At 45.0% G+C, this 25,000-nt stretch overlaps 1 protein-coding gene across 2 annotated transcripts in view; it reads right to left on the minus strand.

The window, feature by feature from the left end:
• The window catches only part of tnikb (TRAF2 and NCK interacting kinase b), a 139,864-nt gene that overhangs the window by 98,491 nt on the left and 16,373 nt on the right, over positions 1-25,000 (minus strand). For both annotated transcript variants that reach the window (XM_083632010.1, XM_083632009.1), the window contains exon 2: positions 24,527-24,592. In XM_083632010.1, coding sequence (XP_083488136.1) covers positions 24,527-24,592 — 66 coding nt within the window. The remainder of the gene's footprint in view (positions 1-24,526; positions 24,593-25,000) is intronic.

Genomic DNA, 25,000 nt, shown 5'->3' on the forward strand with positions numbered 1-25,000 from the left:
TCAAGTCACTATCAGCTGTTACACATCCAACCACATTACTCTGCAATCAAACATTTATAACCCCCAATCTCTCTCTCTCACACACACGCACACAAACGCACACACGCACACACGCTCGCGTGTGTACACATGCACGCGCACGCACGCACATACACACACGTGTACACACGCACACATAAACACATACGCACACATACGCACACACACACACACACACACACATACACACACACATTATGCACACACACAATTTCCTCATGGTAACCTAGCAACAGGCCTGGTAGGTTTGTGAGGGCAACGAATGGGGGTGGGAGGAGGCAATGTGATGGCAGCTTGTCTGAATGTGTGTGTGTGTGTGTGTGTGTGTGTGTGTGTGTGTGTGTGTGTGTGTGTGTGTGTGTGTGTGTGTGTGTGTGTGTGTGTGTGTTAGGGGGCCATGATATTTCACACTGCGGGTCACTCAGACATGTGAGTTTCGCAGATGCACACACTCTCTCTCTCTCTCTCTCTCTCTCACACACACACACAGACACACACACACACACACACACACACAGACAGGCCATCTTGGTTACCCCGTGTTGCATCAGACACTGAATGTATTTGACAGGTCAAAACACCTCAGACTTAAGCGAAGTCTCCTTTCTTTCTTTCTTTCTTTCTTTCTTTCTTTCTTTCTTTCTTTCTTTCTTTCTTTCTTTCTTTCTTTCTTCCTTTCTATCTTTCTTTGTCTCTGTCTCTGTCTCTGTCTCTCTCTCTCTCTCTCTCTCTCTCTCTCTATCCCTCTTTTTATCTGTCACCCTGTGTCTCTCTCACTATTGCTCTCTATCACATGAGTATGTTTACATCCAAACTAATATTCCATTACTATTCTATTATGACAATATTCTGAATTTGTTACGAGTCATGTAAAGGACTGTAAACAGCACATTCCGTTTGGATATTCCGAATTAAGCCTTATTCCGAATATAGCATTTTCCGGTTAAGGCATGTGGGATCTTTTTACCACAGTTTACGGGAGGGTCTGGTGAGATGAAGGAGGAGCCCGGCCTGGAGTCACCCACAGGGCCTTAGACCCTCCATGCACCGAAGGGCCTTACAATACTGCGGTGTAGCACTAACTCTATTGCAGCGGATTGGGCGTGATCAACCCTTCCACGGGCAACGTTGCAGACAGAATTGGAAGGCTGATCCGTGAGCGGCTGCTTCTGGGACGCGGGTCGGGGTCTTAATCGGCCTCGGCTGGGTCTACTGGGCGAGGGTGTATGATGTTGACGGACCCGAAACACCTTACGACCCCAGCTAACATCACTGATGACGCGTCCCAGCGCATGCTGTAGTATGTATTTTAAACATATATATACACACACGCATATACTGGGCAGTTATTACTGGTGTCTACAAAAACAACATTTTGATTGAATTATAGGCTACAATGTAACAATGAGAACAATTAGGCTACCATAACCTGAACATTACTGAATTTAGTTCATTGATACACAAATTTCAAACCAACTCACTAAGTTAATTTGAATGCATTATTATAGAAAGCAGCCTAAATTGTGCCCCCCCCCCAATATGTGACTGTTTCTCTCTTAAATTTCTCTCGTAAATTACAATCTATCCACTTCTCCAGGGACCACTACACCACTACACCACTACACTACACCAGCTACACTACACTACACCACTGGGGGGTTCCTCTGCCTTTCCGAAGCCCTGCCACTCCGAACGTTAACTTCCATTATTCGGACTGGCGGTCGTTCACCTTAGAAGCCGCAATGCCGACCTTAGGTTTAGGCGTGGGGGTGGGAGAGGTTAGGTTTTGGGTTAGGGTCTGGGGGAGGTTAGGTTTAGGCATGGGGGGAGGTTAGGTTTGGCGTGGGGGCTGGGAGAGGTTAGTGAAAAACGGGGAATATAGACCCCCTTTCTGAGTGCCGATATTTCGGAGTGGCAGAACGTCGGAGTGGCAGCATGTAACCCACCACTGGCTACAGTATGTGTGCTGTAACCAAACCCAAGAGATGCAAGAGATGCCGCCCAAAAGAAAATACCACTTTTCTGGTCGGAAGGAGAAAGACACCTACTTTTAACCATTATGGAAACATATCAACAGGTTTTTGGATGCAAGCGCAAATATCAAAATGCCGACCTTTTCAAGAAGGTGGTTAAACGCTTGAAATAACAAACACATATATTTTTTTAAATGAGTAGTAGGCTACAGTACATTTAAGCAATAGCTCGCGACAGGCTGTGGTATATGCTCATTATACCACACCTAAGGTGTGTGAGGTGTGTGATGCAATATGAAAGTATTAGACAACTCCAAATTAAATTGCTGTTATTCATAAATTATAATGTTCCGCGTAATAAAATAGTCCCTCCTCTCCACAGCCGACGCAGTTGCTGAACGTAATGTCAGCTAGCAACACAGGCTTGGTGACAAACAAACAGCTAACGTTAGGTAGCTAACTTTGGCTAATGCATGTGCTAACGTTAGCTTAACGTTAGGTCAGACGTTTTATAAAAGAGATAACGTGTCTGGTAGGCACTGCTCAATCCACTTGTCCATAGTTAAGCCACCCCGGAAGTCGAAGTTAACGTTAAATGTTTCCATTTCGGTAGCTAGTGAACGTTCTTATCGCCGCTAGCTAGCGGTTAGCTAGCTGTCGTATACTGATGATGTCACTAGCAGGAAATTACAGTAAACACTAGCTACTAGAGTCACTCTGTTTGCGAGGCTAGCAGGCTAGCTAGCTACCATTTGTTTTCTCAGAGGCCCCACCCATGATATACATTCATTATATCACTGCTGTTAACCAATCAGATTGCTTGATTTGAGAGAGCTGTTTCATAAACATAAATACACTTTGGGGACGTTTTACATTACAGTAATCTGAGTAGGCACGGCTGCATGTACTGTAAATGGGAATATTAGTGGAACATTCATTTTTATTAGGCATGTAAACAGTTTAGTAGGAATATTGTCTATAGTCGCAATAAGGGCAAAAACCAGAATGTTTTGTAAAGTAAACATAGTTACTGTCTCTGTCTCCCTACCCTCTCTGTCCCTCTGCCTCATAAGTGGGTTTCCACCCACCAGTTTTTATGCGCATTTTCGATTTGCACATTAAAAACCTGAGTGGAAACGTAAAATTTGAAGAAGAAAAAACTCAAAATATCGCAAAAAAGATTTTTACGCCTGGGGTAGGTGGAAAGGTTAGTGTATCGATCAAATCTAAATGCGATTTAGTGCAGTGGAAACGGATTAAGCGAATCATCCGCTGTCTGATTAACTAAACCCTCAGGTAACCAAACTCCATTCAAAAACCAAGCATTTCATGTTGCCTTGCTTACTGTCAAAAGTTTACATCCCGCCCATAAAACATGATGAAAGCTTGTTTTACGAATCAGTATTAGGATGCACGCTACATGTTGGCATATACTAAATACATTTGTAAGGTAAATACGCCGCACATATTTAGGCACAATTTGAAATAAGGTTTAGACCGCCTGTCACGCTCACTTCAAGAAATTAATCCCGCACATTTTATTCACAGAAAATGCTCGGTGGATTAGGCCAGTGATTCCCAACCAGGGGTACGTGTACCCCTAGGGGTACTTGAGCAGCTTGCAGGGGGTACTTGGAATGATTGGGGAATACAATTTGCTTCCAAAATGATAAATAAATATATATATATTCCAAGTCATTTCATGAGCCCATTGTTAAAATGTGATATGTGTGCCGCAACTAGTTCTGCTGGCAAGTGTCAACTGCTACACTGTTCTGCTACTGATAATGGCAAACAAAACAACTAAAAAGCCCAAACACCGGCAGTTCAGTGAAACATATATTTTGTATAGATTTACTTGTATGTAATCATCAACACGCATGAGTGAGGGGTACTATTGTCATGGAAAAACAGCTCAAGGGGTACATAAGACAAAAAAGGTTGGGAACCACTGGATTAGGCTATAAACGGGTACGGGTACGGTATAAACGGGTACGGTGGCGCAGTCGGTAGCGCTGTCGCCTCACAGCTAGAAGGTCCTGAGTTCGATTCTCGCCTGGGACGCTGTGGGTGCTGGAGTTGTGACCCCCCCCATATCTTCAGTGCCTACTGCCCAGGTGGGCTATCTCGTCGAAAGGGCCTTTCTGTGTGGAGTTTGCATGTTCTCCTCGTACCCCCCAGGGGGTTCCTCCGTACATAACCCCCCCACTAAAAACATGCAGAAGATCGTCATCCGACCAGTGACGACAACATCTGAAGTTGGTCCAATGATGGTCCAATGATGGTCCCCGGGCACTGGAAATAAAAAGCAACCACTGCTCCTGGTCTGCCCCCTGGAGGAAAGGACAAGCCTGGATGGGTCAAATGCAGAGGACATATTTCACCGGCCACCGTCAGCATGAGTGTGTGTTGTGGCCGCATGCATGTGTTGTAGTGTTCGTGTGACAATAAAGACGGGCTTCCGTATGAAATCGTGCTATATGTATGCCGAATTGAAGAGTGGCGCCTGGTAATCCATTTCATGGTGTACCTTTGTGGATAATCAAGAAACTTTAAGTTTACAGGCAGCTTGAGCACTGCATGCAAGACAACTGCACATATCTGCCACATGTCTGCCTGCAAGGCACTAACATTCGGATAAGTGGATGGAAACGCGCATAATTTTGCATTTTCTTTTGCCGATATTCAGAAAATTCAGCTAAACTTTTCAATTCATTTGGATGGAAACCCAACTTCTGTCACTCTCGCTGTGTGCGTGTGTGTCTCTCTAGTTTGGTTTCCATCCAAGTGTATCGCAAATTTGAACCGAATTTTCAGAAAATTGGGAGAAAGAAAATGCGAAATAATGCATGTTTCCATCCAGTGCTATTATGCGAAATATAGAGCTGTCAATCACCTCGTGTTTGAGGCTGCCTGCCTGCTGCTCTGCTGCTAGACCCGATAGGCTATGCGTCGTCTTGCAGGCAGGCAGCCACCAACCTCTATTACCCACATCTATGTTATTAATTTAAAGGTTCTTGATGATCTACAAAGGTACATAGACCATAAGATGCAATTTCTGGATTACTAGGTGCCACTCTTCAACTCGGCAAGCATAACGTTATAATCCACGGAGCAATTCTAGAAGTGAGTTTCATTAACATTATTCCAAGTCTTCTTCTGTTTAAACACACAACGGGAGTCTAAAAATTATAGGCTACTGCTTATTTACCATTAGCTTACTTTACAAGTCCTATTCAGTGCGCAATTTTATTTTTATTTTATTTTATGCGCAAATTGAAAATTAGCATAAAAACAGGTGGATGGAAACCCAACTACTACTCTTCCTCTCTCTCTCTCTGTCTCTCTCAGCCTCTGCCTCTCTCTCTGTCTCTCTCTCTGTCACTCTCGCTCGGTCTCTCTCTCTCAGTGGGGCGTGTTGCAGCATGCAGCAGCAGCGAGATGAGGTGAAGAGGCTTAGGGCAGAGGATAATGAGGAGAAACAGAAAACAAGCTGGTTGTTAGTGTCAGTCACAGGCTTTACCCCCGCTCCACCTCCTCACTCTGCCCTGCACTGTGAGGAGAACTGTGTGAGAACCGTAAATGATATGTGTGAAATACACCTTTCAATGTATTCAAGTTAGATAAACGTCCATGTCTGCTGAAGCGTTTGAGAGACAGCGGCCACAGAGCTGCATCAGAAAACGGACAGAATATTTTGTCCAATAGTTTGTCCCAACTCGTCAAATACTGAATCGGGATTTTCAAAGTCAGCCCGTGTTTACCTTCATATATTTATGTCTCTAATGGCACTGGGTCCATTGCTTTTTGTAATCATTTCCTAGTCCAAGCAGTACTTTTGCAGAACCTGTTATTTTCCAGATTTTTCCCAAATTATTGCGATGAAACACCTTCAATAAATTGATAGCACTAAAAGTTCTGCAGCAATTGTGTGTGTGTGTGTGTGTGCGTGCGCGTGTGCGTGTGTGTGTGTGTGTGTGTGTGTGTGTGTGTGTGTGCGTGCGTGCGTGCGTGCGTGCGTGCGTGTGCATTTATGGGTGTGACAGATGGTGAGTTGTCCCTGTTTTTGTGGTTTTTCCTGTTTTCAATGTTTAATTAAGGAACATCAAAAGTCAAATGGTGTGTGTAACTCAACCCACTCGGAGGTTAGAAGGTGTTGACATCTCATGCCTGTGTCTCTTTCTCTCTTTCCCACACCCACACCCACACTCACACACACACACACACACACACACACAAAACCTGTTTGTGTGTGTGTGTGTGTGTGTGTGTGTGTGTGTGTGTGTGTGTGTGTGTGTGTGTGTGTGTGTGTGTGTGTGTGTGTGTGTGTGTGTGTGTGTGTGTGTGTGTGTGTGCGTGCATGCGGTTGCAGGAACGAATGACAGCGATCGCTCCTGAAGCAATAAAAGCGGCGGGCGGCAGATAAATCAGCGAGAGAGATGAGAGGAAGAGATTCGCTCACAGAGAAGCTCTTTGTTTTGCTATCGCTCTTCCTCCAAGACGATGACCGGGCAAACATCTCCCAAAGGTGACACAGAGCCCAAATGTGTGTGTGTGTGTGTGTGTGTGTGTGTGTGTGTGTGTGTGTGTGTGTGTGTGTGTGTGTGTGTGTGTGTGTGTGTGCGCGTGCGTGTGTGTGTGTGTATGTGTGTGTGTGTGTGAGACAGACAGAGACACAGAGAGAGAGAAAGAGAGGGAGGAGGGAGAAGAGAGAGAAAATAAAGACAAGAATTAGGGGAGTATGAGGAAACAAGCACCACTATGTTCACACAGCCTGGTCGCCAGAATAAAATGTCAGCATTGAATGTTCCTGCAATCCACAGATATGTAGATATCAACATTTCTGAAACAAAAATACGGTGCATATAACATTTCTAGATACGTGCAACGTTATAGAGTCTTAGCCCGCAGTTGTCAGCATTCTTCATATGGGCAAGGCGTCCACTGGCGGTTGTTCAGGACAGATACTGTCCGAGTCCGAGATGCCTGATTGGCTGGTCGATGTAAGTGGCGGGACTAATGTAACGTTACTGATGATGCATTACAGAGCACTGTAACAAATAACATACCTGTATGTTAAATAGCTAGCTAGCTGTTAGCTCTGTTAGCTAAGCCCACTACTGCTGCTGTAACCACTTCAGCGACACCGGGCTCAAAACGCCAGTGTGAGTGATCAAACGTTTCACTTGTTAACCAGTTCGAGTCACGCTCTTTCCAGTAACCCATCAGCTTTGAAATACGTTAGCCGCTTGTTAACATTTTATGGTGGTTGCAGGTGTAGGTACTAGAGCTGCAACGATTAATCCATTAATCGATTAGTCGATCATCATAAATTAATCGACAACTATTAATTGTTTTGAGTACAATTTTAAGAGAAACGGTCTAAATTCTCTGATTCCAGCTTCTTAAAGGGGCCCTTTTATGCATTTCTTAATTGTGTATCAAATATGCTGTTACAATCTTGGATGGTCATATTAAACGTGGACTAAGCTTCAAATAAATAGGTGAAAGTGTTTGAATGTTACCCCCAAGAAATCCCGTACACGAGATGGCACGGAATTTGTGCGAGTCAATGGGTCTAGCTGACGTCAGATAGTCCTTGTTGCCTTGCCAACCTAGCTGTCAGACTGGGACTTGGCTAGCACACACACACAAGTTAGTCTCATGGAATAACCTAGCTGTCAGACTGGGACTTGGCTAGCACACACACACAAGTTAGTCTCATGGAATAACCTAGCTGTCAGACTGGGACTTGGCTAGCACACACACACAAGTTAGTCTCATGGAATAACGGATTCAGGACCGCAAAAACAAGGAGACGACTTGGAAGTGAGCAAGGATGTAGGACTGAAGTGGTAAGTTCTGAAAATATGTGTCCCATTCCAGCATCGGTTGTACTGCGAACCAAGCGCTAACGTTACTTAGCAGCTAACGTTGAACCGATATAATAGCTGGAATGACGAAGGCACACATTTTCAGAACTTGTAACGTTAGTCCAACTTGCGGACTTCTCCAAGTCCTCATTTTTGTTTGGTCCGTGTAGCCTTTGCTAGGAGAGGCCTAGACTAGGAGAGGCCCAGCTATAGGATGAATCAGGGTGATGTCACTGCCACCCAAAAATGCGTAACCCCCATACAGTCTATGGTAACCCTGCAGCAGTTAACTAGTATGAGTTGTGCCAAACAAACGTTAATATCTCAAAAAGTATACATCACATCGCTTATATTTTGACATTCTGAGTGAGAGCAGAATTAACTCAAGAGTTTGATGTATAATATATGCATGTCGTGTTAAAGTTGTGTGAACTGTCACAGTTTTTAAATTGTAAACACTGTGTCAGCCGGCTAGAGTCAGACGCTCAAACGCAGGCTCCATAGGGTTCCATTGCCATTGCCACCCAGTGACGTGGTTTAATTTGTTTACCAAAATGCTGCTCGGCTCGTATAGACACAAACATTTGGGAAGTTAGCTAACTAGCTCATGCTACATTAGCTGTTGTTTTGTTGGGTTTGTTTTTGTAACCTTGTTAAAAAAAACAGCAGCATGTTTTAAACAGCTAAAAATAGCATAATATGGGAGCTTTAATCGTTTAGACATTTTGTTCAGTTGTGGCTTGAATGTGACGATATTGATAGTGTGAAGCTCCCCGGGCGGGTCGTAACGTTACGGCGGCCGCGGTAAGTGATGCCCTGCTCGGCCAGCCACCGAAGGAAATGTCCCGGCGCAGCCCGGGCCTAGCAGAGCCTAGGGGGATGTTGATAGATCAATTGATAGCTTGCTTGTTACGTCCTAGTCACGTTTTTCATCAATGGTAAAATTCGTTTTGACAATCCGTTGCTCGTTGATATACCGTAAATTCCGGACTATAAGCCACGGCTTTTTCCCCGTTTTTTGGCCTTTTTTGGCCCCTGCGGCTTATATAACGTTGCGGCTTATCTATGGATTTTTTCAGCAAAAATAAAAATAAAAAACGGAATTCTCTCTTCTTTAGCACTCTTTCTAACTATAAATCCACTTCTGTTTTAATTTCCTCTCTTGCCCTCTTTTCACCACACCGCGGACACTGTGTGCACTGTAAAAAACAAGGCCAGGTCGAAACCTGGCATAGCCCCGGTGCATGGTATCGTCACGCATTTTTTCCAAAGGTGGGTTGTATCATTTTAGATAGTTATTGTCATGCTAATGCCTGTGCAAGTGGTCATTTTTCTGATCAGTTTGTTTTTAAGTACTTATTTGACATATAAAAAGGGATGATTGACAGCTGTGGCAGCCAGTCTCAAGCCATCATCTACAGGCTACAGGCTCTTCACCTTATAGATCTGTTTTAGATAGAGAAGACACTGCTTGGTAAAACAAAAGGAAGACACTGCTTGATCTGTCTACCAGACTGTATATCGATGGACCGCAATAAAAAGGACATTGTTTTGAGAAAGCTGCGCGAAGTTGGTTGGGGACTTAAGTAAGTTCAGAAAATAATGTGTTTTATTAGTTACTCCAGCTACGTTATCGTTTATTTTAATACACAATGGTTTTAATGGAAGCAGACTAGCATTAACCGCTTGTCTGTTTTGCCGGTTTTTGTCGGCTTCATATTACTCTAACCTAACAACCGATAACGATAGCTGGAATAACACAATAATAGACACATATTTTCAGAACTTACCAGGTTTTCCAACTACCTGCATATGCCAGGAAATGTGTTTTATAATGTTAACTCCCGGGTCTAACCATAACATGGGGCCTACACAAGTGTACACAACAACCAGCCAATAGCTAATCGCTAACGCGTTAGCGTTAGCTTACAGACACTGGAGGTTTTATTTTTGGTATTAAAGCAATAAACGTTTTGATATAGATATAGATCTCAGGGAAGTGCTTTGACTGTGGGGATGTTCGTTCAATCTTCACAAGCTCCTCTCTTAGCTGGATATACAGAGAAGAGACCAGGCAGGCTGGCTAACATTGTGTAAAACAGAAGGAACACACTGCTTTATCTGTCTACCAGACTGTATATCGATGGACCGCGTTAGCTAGCTAATTAGCCATGTTAGCTGCCTCAGTAGGTAACGTTAGCCTATAGAGAGTATTTATCTGACGTTTATGTTAGCTACTCCTCAAACCTGCGGGTGATAATGGTTTATGCGATGCGATGTATGTTGAAGCAAGACAACGTTTTAATGTACCTTGAATTTGACAAATTACGACGGGTCGTGCTCACGCAGATCTAAGCCCTGGCCATCCTAGGCTCAACGCGAGACTCATCAGTCATTCGGATGAGTCTTGCGTTGAGGCTATGGCCATCTGTATTTTTACAAACGCCGAAATATTCCCATACAGCCAACGTTTTTAGATGGGGGAAAGTTCAGGGGGGTCCTTGCGTTCTCCTGCTTTATCACACACATGATTGTAAACACACAGGGACAGCTCCTCACAGCTCCTCTCTACTGTGCGTCTGGCATGCAGCAAGGGGGAGGGGCCGCGTAAGCTGCATTCTGCAAAGCGACCTGGGCACGTTGTTTTGGGGAAACAGCTGATACCGTGAGGAAGGTATGACGGCAAATCTTAGTGGGGCAGCGGCGCCCTCTAGTGGCCGGCTGCCATTTAGTCGGCTAAAACGGTGCATAATAGTCTTGGCGACATGCGGGAATGTAAGGCCCCTGGTGCATTACCAGCACCGGGGCCAAAAACACAGGTGGTGTTGTGTTATGTTGTTTTGTTGAAATGTTAATAAATGGGAGCTTCCTCAAACAGCCATCTCTTTCCCGACAATCCCCTCTGTGCACGAACCCTTACATATGGTAATTAAACATTAAAACACAATAAAAAAAATAAAATAAAAACATTAAAACACCCGCGGCTTATAGTCCGGTGCGGCTTATATATGTAACAAACAGTCAATTTTGCTGCTGCTGCGGCTTATAGTCCGGTGCGGCTTATAGTGCGGAAATTACGGTAATTGTTTTACAACTACCAAATTTAGTAGCCAAAGCAGAGATCGCCTGTCTGTTTCTGTTATCTATCTATCTATCTATCTATCTATCTATCTATCTATCTATCTATATCTATCTATCTATCTATCTATCTATCTATCTATCTATATCTATCTATCTATATCTATCTATCTATCTATCTATCTATGTATCTATCTATCTATCTATCTATCTATCTATCTATCTATCTATCTATCTATCCTATCTATGTATCTAGAATCTAGATAGATAAACACAGCAGGGTAAACACAGGTGCAACCAAAACATTAATGAGGGCCCCAGCACTGGAACACCTACTGTAAATGGATTGGAGGATGGAAACCCTCATTAATGTTTTGGTCGTACGTGTGTTTACCCTGCCTTTTAGACACAAAATGGCTGCTGTGAAAAAGGCCCATTAAATAGCATGGTGGCCAGCAGTAAGGGTGTTGTGGTCGGGGTGGATGGAGGGTGTAAACACGGCATCCCGGCGTGTTCAAACTCTACATTTCAAACATAAGTCATATTTAACGTTTTTCTTATTTAAGCGTAACCCAAACCATAACCTTAACCGAGTTGTTTTACTTGCCTAAACATAACCATTGCTTTATTTGTGTTTAATGTTGGAAAGGTGGTGAGGTTTTCAAATGAACTGATATTTAGTTTAAAAAAAACATGCAAAATGCCATTTTATTCTGAGGACTGGGTATGAGGAAGTCTACTAAATAAACACCTACAGTATGTTCACACCACACACACACACACACACACACACACACACACACACACACACACACACACACACACACACACACACACACACACACACACACACACACACACACACACACACACACACACACACACACACAGGGAGGGAGAGGGATAAAGATAGCGTTAGAGTGAGAAAAGAGGGAGGAGGAAGAGGATGAGGAAGAGCAGAGATAGAAAAAGGCAGAATCTGCTTTTGAGGCAGCCTGAGGCGTAAAAACACACCCTGTCCCATCGCGCTCAGACACGCCTCACATTCCAAACCTCACACAAGCCCCGACGCATTGGACAAAGAGAGAGAGAGGGAGAGAGACAGAGAGAGGGGGGGGGGGAGAGAGAGAGGGAGACAGAGAGAGAGACAGAGAGAGGGTGGGAGAGAGAGAGAGAGACAGAGAGAGGGGGGGGGAGAGAGAGAGGGAGACAGAGAGAGAGACAGAGAGAGGGCGGGAGAGAGACAGAGAGAGGGGGGGAGAGAGAGAGGGAGACAGAGAGAGAGAGGGAGAGAGAGACAGAGAGAGAGAGGGAGAGAGACAGAGAGAGGGGGGGGAGAGAGAGAGGGAGACAGAGAGAGAGGGGAGAGAGAGGGGAGAGAGACAGGGAGAGAGAGATAGAGAGAGGGGGGGAGAGAGAGATAGAGGGGGGATAGAGAGAGAGGGAGACAGAGAGAGAGGGAGACAGAGAGAGAGGGGAGAGAGAGGGGGAGAGCAAAATAGAGGGGAGAGAGAGATAGGGGGAGAGAGAGGGAGGAGAAGGACAGAGAGAGAGAGGAGAGAGACAGATAGAGGGGGAGAGAGAGATAGAGGGGAAGAGAGAGAGGGGGAGAGAGAGGAAGAGAGTGGGGGAGAGAGACAGAGAGAGAGGGAGACAGAGAGAGAGGGAGACAGAGAAAGAGGGGAGAAAGAGGGAGAGAGCAAAATAGAGGGGAGAGAGAGATAGGGGGAGAGAGAGGGGGGAGAGGGACAGAGAGAGAGAGAGGAGAGAGACAGATAGAGGGGGAGAGAGAGAGAGAGGGGGAGAGAGAGGAAGAGAGTGGGGGAGAGAGACAGAGAGAGAGGGGGAGAGCGTAATAGAGGGGAGAGAGAAATAGGGGAGAGAGAGGGCGGAGAGGAAGAGAGAGAGGGGGGGGAGACAGAGAGAGGGGGAGAGAGAGATAGAGGGGGAGAGAGAGGATGAGAGTGGGGGAGAGAGACAGAGTGAGAGGGGGTGAGAGGGAGAGACAGAGAGAGGGATGGAGAGAGGGGGAAAGAGAGGGGGAGAGAGAGAGAAAGAGGGAGAGAGACAGGGTTCCCACAACTTAGATGAAACATCAAATTCAAGGACAAGGGGCTTTAAGGATTTTCCAGGCCTAATTCCTTCCAATTCCAGTAGCCAACATGGTGGTTTGAGACACGGATCAGGTTCATTACTGTTACAACACTGAGCATGTTTACATGTTGCAGACAGACAGCTGGAGCTGAAGGTTGGCTTAACGTCAGTTTCATGGCTTGCTTGCCGCTGTTTAACCTGCATCATTTCAATGCACACTTCAATCACATGAGCATCACACTTTGTTGAGGCAGGTCGCTCGTGAATCAAGGATGCACAGACAGGGGGAGACACACATGCAGAAAGCAAAACATAGCCTATTTACTAACATTAAAGTGATCATCTCGAAGATTTCCATTTCGTTCTGTTTGGTTTGGTGACACCTACAGTATGGCGATGAGTGGTAATAGCAGTTGAGATCCAAACAGTGTTGCATATTATGTAGTCTCTCGCCAGACTCAAATATTATGTTGAATCGCTCCGCATACTACATAAATGAGTCTGTGCTACTTCACAGCCACTGCTGGTTTTTGAAGGCGGGTTGAAATTGAATGCGTGACAGGTCATAGCACCGATGAAATAGCGGTTCGAAAAATGGGCTGCGTCTCCCGTGTCGTCTGACCGCAAAGTCGTTACTGATTGGGGAAGACTGAATCCAAGTCAAGTCAAGTCAGGTTTATTTGTATAGCCCTAATTCACAAGCATGTCTCAGAGGAATTCACAGAAAATATGTCTAGCTAATTCTAGCTGACACAACAGTAGCAATTACAGTAGTAATAATAATACATTGAACAATCATATGATAGAGAAATATAGAAAATATAGAAATATAGAATAGAATGGGCGCCATACTTTAGGGTAGAATGGGTGCCATGCTTTAGAATACAGTAGTGGGGGAGGAGAACAGGAAAGGGAGGAGGTGGGGAGGGAATGGGGAGTGTGGGGGAGGAGAGAGCAAGGAAGGGGAGGAGGTGGGGAAGGAGCAGGGGAAGGGGGAAAGAAAGAGCAGGAGGAGGGATAGCGGGGGGATGTGGGGGAGGAGAGAGCAGGGAAATTACAGTAGTAATAATAATACATTTAACAATCATATGATAGAGAAATATAGAAAATATAGAAATATAAAATAGAATGGGTGCCATGCTTTAGGGTAGAATGGGTGCCATGCTTTAGAATAGTGGGGGGGGGAGAACAGGAAAGGGAGGAGGTGGGGAGGGAGCAGGGGGGAGAGCAGGGGGAATGTGAGAGAGGAGAGAGCAGGAAAGTGATGAGGTGGGGAGGGAATGGGGGATGTGGGGGAGGAGAGAGCAGGGAAGGGGAGGAGGTGGGGAAGGAGCAGGGGAAGGGGGAAAGAGGGAGCAGGAGGAGGGAGGAGGGAGGAGAGAGGGAGAGCGGGGTGGGTGTGGGGGAGGAGAGAGCAGGGAAAGGGAGGTGGGGAGGGAATGTGAAATGTGGGGGAGGAGAGAGCAGGAAAGGAGAGGTGGGAAAGGAGCAGGGTAAGGGGAAAGAGAAAGAGAATGGGTGCCATGCTTTAGAATATAATGGGTACCATGCTTTAGAATATAATGGGTGCCATGGTTTAGAATAGTGGGGAAGAGTTCAGGAAGGGGAGGAGAGCAGGGAAGGGGAGGAGGTGGGGAAGGAGCAGGGGAAGGGGGAAAGAGGAGGGAGCAGGAGAAGGAGGGAGGGAGGGAGAGCGGGGGGGATGTGGGGGAGGAGAGAGCAGGGAAAGGGAGGAGGTGGGGAAGGAATGGGAAATGTGGGGGAGGAGAGAGCAGGGAAGGAGAGGTGGGGAAGGAGCAGGGGAAGGGGGAAAGATAAAGAGAATGGGTACCATGCTTTAGAATAGTGGGGAAGGAGAGTTCAGGAAGGGGAGGAGGTGGGGAAGGAGCAGGGGAAGGGGGAAAGAAAGAGCATGAGGAGGGAGAGCGGGGGGATGTGGGGGAGGAGAGAGCAGGGAAATTACAGTAGTAATAATAATACATTTAACAATCATATGATAGAGAAATATAGAAAATATAGAAATATAAAATAGAATGGGTGCCATGCTTTAGGGTAGAATGGGTGCCATGCTTTAGAATAGTGGGGGGGGGAGAACAGGAAAGGGAGGAGGTGGGGAGGGAGCAGGGGGGAGAGCAGGGGGAATGTGAGAGAGGAGAGAGCAGGAAAGTGATGAGGTGGGGAGGGAATGGGGGATGTGGGGGAGGAGAGAGCAGGGAAGGGGAGGCCAAGACCAGGCCAAGACAAAGGCCATTGTTATTTATTTTGCCAAGATGCAAAACGCTTCACGATGAGGAAAAAAATACATAAAATATCATAAAATAATAATAATAATAATATAAAGGTAATAATAATAATAATAATAATAATAATAATAATAATAATATAAAGGTAATAATAATAATAATAATAATAATAATAATAATAATAATAATAATAATAATAATAATAATAATAAAAATAAAAAGACAAGATAAGAAGGTTAATAGTTTGCAGAAGGCTGAAAACGCCATAAAAACAGTAACTCGGCTACAACACTAAAAGCACTCAAACATGTATGAGTCTCTGTAGTGGTTGAATACAGTAGCTGAGCGCAGAAAGAAAGAAAGAAAAGAAGGAACAAAGAAAGAAAGAAAGAAAGAAAGAAAGAAAGAAAAAGAAAGAAAGAAAGAAAGAAAGAAAGAAAGAAAGAAAGAAAGAAAGAAAGAAAGAAAGAAGAGAGATATAGAGAAATAGAGAGAGACAGATTAGAGGAGGCCGTCGGGACCTCGATCAATAGGATTGTCAACAAATTGAATACGCTCCACTTTGCGAACAGCTTCACAGATTAATTAATCAAATCCAGGGAGTTAAAATGTGAGCCAGTAACGCTGCTTCCTGATTGGTCCGCCTGCAAGGTCATGGCAGGGTCACGGGGAAACTAAATCTGCTGCATTAACACAGCGCTTTGAACTGTGAAGACGGACACAAAGAGGACACGAAGGTTCCCCTTTAGCAGCTTCAAAGTTATACTGTACTGTAGCAACGTCACATATGCAGTGGAACACCAGAGGTCCTTGAAGGCATACCAGGGGTCCCCAGCAAATTGATCAATTTCATTATTTCATTATTTAATTTACAAGAACAATTATAGAATGTTACTGTTTTGATGGTAGTTTTCACTGTTATCTCTCTCCCTAGAGATAGTCATAGAGTTGTGGACAAAATCATATCTAATATTTCTCCCATTTTCTGCCCAATTGTACTTTTGCCAATTCCTCCTGCTGTCCCAGTCGCTGCTCCACCCCCTCTGCTGATCTGGGGAGAGTTGTAGACTACACAGTGTCTGGACCCCCAGGTGGGTCCCAGAAGATTTTATTTGGGTTGCCAAATAAATGTGCAGATTTTTTTTCCCTTTTTTTTTTTTCTTTAAAAAAAAAATGTGTATATTGTTTTACTGATGAGAGGAAATAAAAAGGATGAGATAGCCTGTTAATTGTTAACTCCTGTTAAATGTATTTATTTGGTCTCATTTATAAAGTATGTATGTTTTCAATAACACATGCATAAAACGAAGTTGTGATTTATCAAACGTGTATCTCTTTGAAATGGCTGGTTTACCTATTCAAGATAATGGCAATGAAAATGGTCAGGAAAATCCATTTATGCACAAATTCGCTCTTCTCACGATTTATAGATAACGCCTATTGTGAATTGGTTTAGAATGGTTTGTCATTTCTTAAAGAGGGTCCCCAGAAAAAGTTTGGGAAATGCAGTTGCTCCTTTTCACCTGACAGCGAGTCACCTGACAGCGAGGTGTTTCACTGCATCAGAGGATCACGCTATTCCCCCAGTTCCCCTTCCCCCTAAACAGGCACCCCAACCGGCCAGAGGAGGCACTAGTGCAGCAACCAGGAGACATACCCTTAATCCGGGGTTCCACCTGCAGACACAGCGAATTGTGCTTGCATGGACGCCCGACAAAGCCAGAGGAAACACGGGGGCTCGAACCTGTGACCCTTGTGTTGGTAGGCAGGGAATCTAACACTGCACTACCCGGACGGCGGACACCACAAAATCTAGAGGTCTTGTGCATCCTTTTCTACACATTTCTCTGTAAGTCAGCCTGATATGTTTGGTATCTTTAGAAACTTTGGGATCATGGGCCCTATCTTCGTACAGGCGATATCCCCTATTAGCGCTTGCACACCTGTTTGCGCGTGCCTTAAAGCAGGGAAGATTACAGTCCGCTGTCCAGGTGTTATGCCGAGTTTTGCACCCCCGCCACACAGCAGCAAAACGCATCCCCACCTCACGGGAACATATATCGTAATGATTTATACAGAAACATAACTGTTTAAAAATGATATAATTGTTTGGGTAGACGTGACCTCCCTGTTTTTAAGTTAAAACAGCCCCAAAATATGGTGGTGATGCATGGTGGCGCGGGGAAGCATAACTCGTCACAACAACGGGCGCAAACGCAGATTAGAGGCGTGCCAAATCATTTATGCACGGCGCAAACGGGATTTGGGAGGTGTTAATCACCAGAATTATTCACAGGTGTGGCCTGGCAATGCCTGGGCGTTAGATCAATCAAACCAGATTCCCGTCTTGCTGTCCATGTAATACAGTTTGCATGAGGCATGCTGTAATTCTTCACATGTGTAATTTGGATAGGTGTAGGCCTATTGACTGTATATATTATCCCTATCTCATAACAACACCATCACATCATATACCTGTTAAAAACATCTGAGTTTTGATGCAATTTGGGTTATTTTGTTGACTGGGGTGGGACAATAGAAACGTGTTTGCAGCGGGTAAACGGTGGAGACAAAAGAAAAGATTGGAGGATTTACAGTGGACTCAATTAAAACTTGACTCGTGCCGAGGCTTGTGCCAGATCGGCTGTGATGCCAACGACCCTCCGGGTTATAGCAGGTGAAGGTGAATAGCTTATTGCAAGTAGGCTACAATGTACAAGTTTTCTCAATTAATTTACCATAACCCCTCCTTGCAATGTGATGAAAGTTTCTCAGTGAATTATAGTTGATTGCCTCACTGAATAATCTGCTGGTTATCCAATTTTAGCAGCAGAATTTGATGTCCTGGGGTGGCACGTCCGTGCGTAATGATGTTTCTGCGCTGCGCGGGGATTATGGTGCGCTCCAGCGCAGCGAGGTATTTAGCGCATAAGAGGTCCTTTTCAAAGCTCTTAGCGCAAAGTAATTGCGCGCTGCTGACGATAGGATAAAGCCTACTATCCCCACATTTTAACGCTGAAACGCCTGCTTTGGCATGTGGCACGCCTATGCCCAGTACAATTATAACAGGCATGCGCTTGTGCCTGTCCCCAATTTGCATTGCGCACAGCATTAAACGAGCACAAATGCTAAATTACCACTTTTGGGAAGATAGGGCCCCAAGACTAGAATTTAAAATGGAAGTAATGTGGGTTTGACAAAAGATTAGAGTGACTGTCCCATAATCGAACCCTCACAGATCTGATCCCTAGAGCGGCACACTGAACTCCTACCTGCTCTAAGTCTCTCTAGGTGACAGCACCATCTAGACTGAGACGGTAAATATAAACTGGTTTTTCATGCTCTAAATCCCTCCAGGATTCACAAGTTTCCTACATAATTCAGATGTTTCATTTTTCCCAGTGCTCGCTTGCTGGCTAAGTGTAACTGTAAGAGACTGTCAGATCCAGGAGCTAGGAGGCGCAGCAGCAGCCTGCAGGGTAGAGACATGATTTGAAACCAGTTGGGAGAACGTCGGCAGGGATAACTAACTACCATTGCAGTTCCAGCCAGCAAGCCAGTTAATCCAATGAACTGTGGCAGATCCCAGGTAGGACTATCTTTGACAGTGCAGCTGGAAAACTGTACTAATATCACAATATTTTAGACCGAATATGTTGATAACGTGATGAAATCAACAATGTATTTGCTTTACTCCCATTACTGACTTGCCACGTTCCCATTTTAGCCTTCAACCTGGAAGTCATTTAGGCCTTTTCCATTGGCACTTTTGACCGTGCTGATTTGCATTTCCTTTAGAGTTGAGTGCCCGACCCGCCTCCAAGCAGGCTGTGGTGACCAACATGTAACCTGCGTTGTGTATTCCCCCCGCAGCTGGGAATCCAACTGGGAACCTTCAGCATGGGAGGTGGACACTCTAGCTAGCAAGCCTATCGGCTCTAGCATCTGTCACTAGAGCATCTCTTAAAGCAACTACGAGCAACATTTTCACTTGTTATGAAACAGTCTAAATTTAATAGTGATGCCTCACATCTTACCTATAACAGCAGAGGTTGACGCATGTTTTATTGCGGGACTTATCAGCGTTCCTCTTGGCTTGTCTTTTTTGGTCGGTAAGCTTCCTTTTTTCCTTTGCGCCGGCCGCGTAATCATGATCTGCCAGTTCGGCCATAACCACAAAATTACAAAAATAAAAATAACGTGCTTCCAACCAAACTGTTAGAATATAACGAGAGATGTTCACAAGAGTAGATAGTCCCTGGAAGTAGAGAGGAAAGACGTTTTCTTTTTGTTTACGGTCTGTTGCCAGGCAGAGCAATTCGTTTCACAGTTTCGTTTCACTTCGGCGTCTGTCCGTCCCGGGGTTGAGACTCTATAAACAATAAGATAGCAATCGCCAATTCACTCGGCTTTGGTCTCATCTGCTGTTATAGGTAAGATGTGAGGCATCACTATTAAATTTAATTTCATATCAAGTGAAAATGTTGCTCGTAGTTGCTTTAAAAAAAAACTCCAGTCAGTTTTCCTATATAACCGTTGGTGTTCTATGAAAACGTAAGAACCGAAGACTAATACAGTTCCACTGCAACATCACGGCTGCAGCCCTGCTGTCAAAAAAGCAGAACTTTGACTTGCCTCCGATACTCTTTGTCTGCGCTACAGCGGAATTTGCACCGGAAACATATTCTCTCCGTAAAACATTAGTTTAGAAGCCACAATATTGCTTTATTATCAACACCCGGCCAACAGATATCAAAGCTGATGGGCTTAATGAGCGTGACTCGACCTGATTAAAAGTTAAATCGAATTGGTCACTCAGTGGCATTTTAACCCTGGCGATCATTGTTACAGCAGTAGGCTGCAGGCTTAGCTAACATAGCTAAAAGCTAGCTAGCTAGTTAACATGCGAGGTCGCTCTCTGTCAGAATCAAGTTGACATGATATATCACTCTAGCGTTCCATTGAGTCATACGTTATGTTTAAAGCTCAACATTGTGGTAATCTACCGCCCGCCTGGTCTGCTTGGTGACTTTCTGGACGAGCTGGACACCCTTCTCTCCGTCTTTCCTGAGGATGGTACTCCACTCATCCTTCTGGGAGACTTCAACATCCAGCCAGTAACCTTACAATCTCTGCCTTTCCTTAACTTCTTCTCATCCTTTGACCTCTACCTCTCTCAATCTCCTCCCACTCACAAAGGATCGAATGTGCTTGACCTGGTCTTCACCAGATCCTGCTCCACCTCTAACCTCACTGTGACTCCTCTTCCTGTATCCGACCACCACTTTATCACCTTCTCTCTTCCCATCCCCCTCCCCTCCTCCCACCCATCTGCCCCGCACTCTACCACCACCCGACGCAACCTTAAAACTCTCTCACCCAACTCCCTCTCTTCTACCGTCCTCTCCTTGCTTCCCCCAGCCGAGCAATTTGCTCTCCTGTCCACTGACGAGGCTTCCACCGCTCTTCTATCCTCTCTCTCCTCTGCTCTTGATTCTCTTTGCCCACTCACCACTAAGCCTGCCCGATCTTCTCCCCCTTCTCCTTGGCTGACTGAATCTCTGCGAACTTATCGAACTTTTATCGAACTTATCGAACACAATTATGTTACTAGAAGAAGCTCTACTGATTTTGTTCTTTTTAGATTTAAGACCCTAATGGGAAAAAACACATTTTTATACTCTGCAGCAATCGAGTGGAATAAGCTCCCTGTGTCTCTGAAACTTATTGAAGAGGAGGGAAGTTTTAGACGGGCCACAAAGAAGTGGCTAGCAAATGGTCTGTCAGAGTAGGGATCTGGCGCAACCTGTATTGTGTCGAGTTATGCTGTATGTTTTTTTGTTTTGTTTTATTGCATATTATGTAAATGAATTATTGTATTGGAATGTTGTGAAGTGAATTAATTACTTTTTGTATTGAAATGCTGTCTTTATGTCATTTGTACGCGTAAAATTGTTAATAGTGTATTGTAGCTTGTTGGACCTGCCAGTCTTGGCATCACCCCCCTATCCCCCTTCCCCAAGCCCCTTCCCCAAGAGGATCACAATGGAAATAAGCCTTTGGCTTTATTGTGTACTTAATCCTCGGCATGTGTTAATGTATGTAAACTGTCTTCATTTGAAGCTTTTTTATGTGGATTTTACATTGTGTTAAATAAACTACTACTACTGAGCTTCGGGCAGCTGAGAGAAAATGGAGAAAATCACATCACTCTCTTCCTACCACCTTATCCACTCTAACTTCACCTCTGCTGTCTCCAAAGCAAAAACCTCCTTCTTCATCTCTGAAATCCAGTCCTCTGCATCCAACCCCAGTAAACTGTTCTCCACCTTCTCCATGCTCCTCAACCCTCCCTCCCCTCCCCCTCCCTCCTCCCTCTCTGCTGATGATTTTGTAACCTTCTTTACTAAAAAAGTGGATGACATCAGCTCCTCCTTCCATCTTCAAGGCACCCTCACTAACACTCCCGACTCCAATCCTGCTTCCCGGCCCCCTGTCCCTGGATTTCCTTCCTTCTCTCCCCTCTCTCCCGATGAAGTGCTTAAACTCATCAGCTCGAACCGAGCCACTTACTGTCCCCTCGATCCTATCCCTTCCTCTCTCCTCCAAATCATCTCACCTAACATATCTCCCTTCCTCACTACCTTCATTAACTCCTCTCTGTCCTCTGGTCTTGTTCCGCCTGCTCTAAAGACTGCAAGAGTCAAGCCTCTGCTTAAGAAACCCTCCCTTGACCCTACTGCTATTCACAACTACAGACCTGTCTCTCTTCTCTCATTCCTTTCCAAAACCCTCGAAGGAGCAGCGTCCGAACAACTTTCTCTCTATCTCTCCCAAAATGACCTCCTGGACCCTCTGCAGTCCGGTTTCAAGGCTTCTCACTCCACTGAGACAGCTCTTCTTGCTGTCACAGAGGCCCTTCACACTGCTAAGGCCTCATCCCTCTCCTCTGTTCTTGTCCTCCTTGACCTGTCTGCTGCCTTCGATACAGTCAACCACCAAATCCTTCTTTCCACTGTGTCTGACCTCGGCATTTCAGGTTCTGCACTCTCCTGGTTTGCTTCCTACCTCTCGAACCGCTCATACCAGGTCTCATGGAGAGGGTCCCTCTCCAGATCCTGTCCTCTTACCACCGGTGTCCCCCAGGGCTCAGTCCTGGGCCCCTTACTTTTCCTTCTCTATATCAGATCTCTTGCCTATGTGATCTCTTCTCATGGCTTTTCTTATCACTGCTATGCTGATGACACCCAGCTTTTCCTTTCCTTCCCCCCCTCCAACACTCAAATCGAGGCTTGCATCTCTGCATGCCTCAAAGACATTGGCGACTGGATGTCTGCCCACCACCTCAAGCTCAACCTTGGTAAGACAGAGCTACTCTTCCTCCCAGGGAAAGACTGCCCTCTCGCAGATCTCTCCATCTCCATTGACAACACCACTGTACTTCCCTCCCAAACAGCTAAGAACCTTGGGGTGATCCTTGACAACCAGCTGTCTTGCTCAGCCAACATAGCTGCGACAGCACGCTCCTGTAGGTTCTCTCTCTACACAACATCCGCAAAATCCGTCCCTTTCTCACAAGAGAAGCGACTCAACTCCTGGTCCAGTCTCTTGTCATCTCCCGCCTGGACTACTGCAACGTGCTCCTGGCCGGCCTACCTGCCACCGACATCTGACCGCTTCAGCTCATTCAGAACGCTGCAGCCCGTCTGGTATTCAACCAACCCTAATTCTCTCACGTCACTCCCCTCTTCCAGGACCTCCACTGGCTTCCCATCTCGGCCCGCATCAAATTCAAGACACTGGTACTGGCCTACAGGGCTGTACACCAGTCAGCTCCCCTGTACCGGCAATCTATGGTCAGGTTCCAAACCTCTCAGTGCTCCCTTCGCTCCTCCACCAGTGCAGGTCGCCTCGCCCCTCCTTCGCTACGGGTGCTCAAAAGTCGCTCATCCCGATCTCGACTCTTCTCGTCCCTGGCACCTCAATGGTGGAACGAGCTTCCACCTTCGGTCAGGACAGCTGAATCACTGCCAATCTTTCGGAAAAGACTAAAGACACACCTTTTCAGGCTCCATCTGGGCCCTTCTTGATCTAACTTCGTTCTCTCTCTTTCTAAAAAAAAAAAAAAAAAAAAAACGAACCTAAACTTGTACCACTAACCTAAACTTGTACCACTGTTCCTTCAGAAGTTGTAGTTATCATAGACTGTGCTCCATAGTTGATTGCTCTATTGCTGACAAAAATGTGTTATTGTAAGTCGCTTTGGATAAAAGCGTCTGCCAGATGACGTAATGTAATGTAATGTAATGTAAATTGACATGATGACATATCAATATAGCGTTCGATTGAGTCATACGTTACGATTCCATTTGAGCAGTTTTTATTTTTATTTTTTTACTTTGAGCACAAATGTAGGTTAACATGGTAGGACTCAGAAACATATGAAATACAAAAATGATCAAATACACTGTAGGGGGGCTTTAAGGCTTCAGGGAGTGATGTTTACAAGCGGTTGCGAGACTCAACTTATGTTAACTGTGCTGAGAGCAGAGGAAAATATGTTTTTAAAAGCCTCTGTGTTCAGATCTCAGCACTTTTGTAGCTTCTAAATCTAACTGAATCTCTGTGGTTTGAAGTTTAGTTCTCTCCTGTGTTTCTGTTTACTTTCAGATATCTGCTTTATTTTACTGTTTCCTCATCACTTTCAGTCGTATCAGAGCCTTGTAATATTAATGAAAACATTTCCTGCTGTTGCTGCTTCATATTAAAAGCTTGCCAATGACAAACTAACAGAAGGCATTTTATTGTGAAGAACTTATAGGAAATTAAATGGTTATCCACCGTTTTACAGTTGTCACTTTTTCAGCACTAGTCACAGCCCAGTGCATCACCAGCTAAAGACACACCTTCAAGGGAGTGTCTCTGTTGTGCTGGGCTGCTGCACTAGACAGAAAATTACCTTATCATCTCCAGAAAACTATTTGTGTAGTAGTAATGAGTTAAATTATCTTGAGACCCCTGGAAAAAAATTATAATTTTCTTATGATCTTGGAAAAACTAATATAAATGCGTTATCTCGAGATAATGGCATAAATAACGTCATATCTCAAGAAATCAAAGACAACTGGCTTGTTATCACGGGAAAATAGATGTGAATTTATGTCCTCAATGGGCTTCTGTAGTCGACATACACATTGTTTAAAAGAGTGACAGTGAGTGGTCTTACCTTGTAGACCTGCCCATAGGTGCCATTACCAACCAGTTCTACCAGCTCAAAGATACCAGCTGGGTCCTGGAGAGAGAGGGGGGGGAGAGAGATAGGGGGAGGAGAGAGAGAGAGAGAGAGAGAGAGAGAGAGGGATGGAAAAATGAAGTTAGCTAAAGCAAGGATTCTGATGAAACTGGATATCGGATGTCGGAATTTGATGAGGAATTTCAGCCCCCCCCCCTCTCACACACACACACACACACACACACACACACACACACTGACAGGTTGACTGAGCACTGCATACCTGTGGCATTACCCTGTGAAAGGACCCACAGCCTCCTGCCAGCAGCTAACCTGTGTGTTTACCACTGTGTTCCAATCAGTCCTCACAAAACATCCATGTATTCACAGTGACATGAAAAAAGATGACTTGTCTCTTTATTAGATAATTCTCCATCTCAAAATGTACAACAACAACAACAACAACAA

The sequence above is a fragment of the Poromitra crassiceps genome (genome assembly GCF_964638095.1).
Source record: "Poromitra crassiceps genome assembly, chromosome: 2".
Taxonomy (NCBI): Eukaryota; Metazoa; Chordata; class Actinopteri; order Beryciformes; family Melamphaidae; genus Poromitra; species Poromitra crassiceps.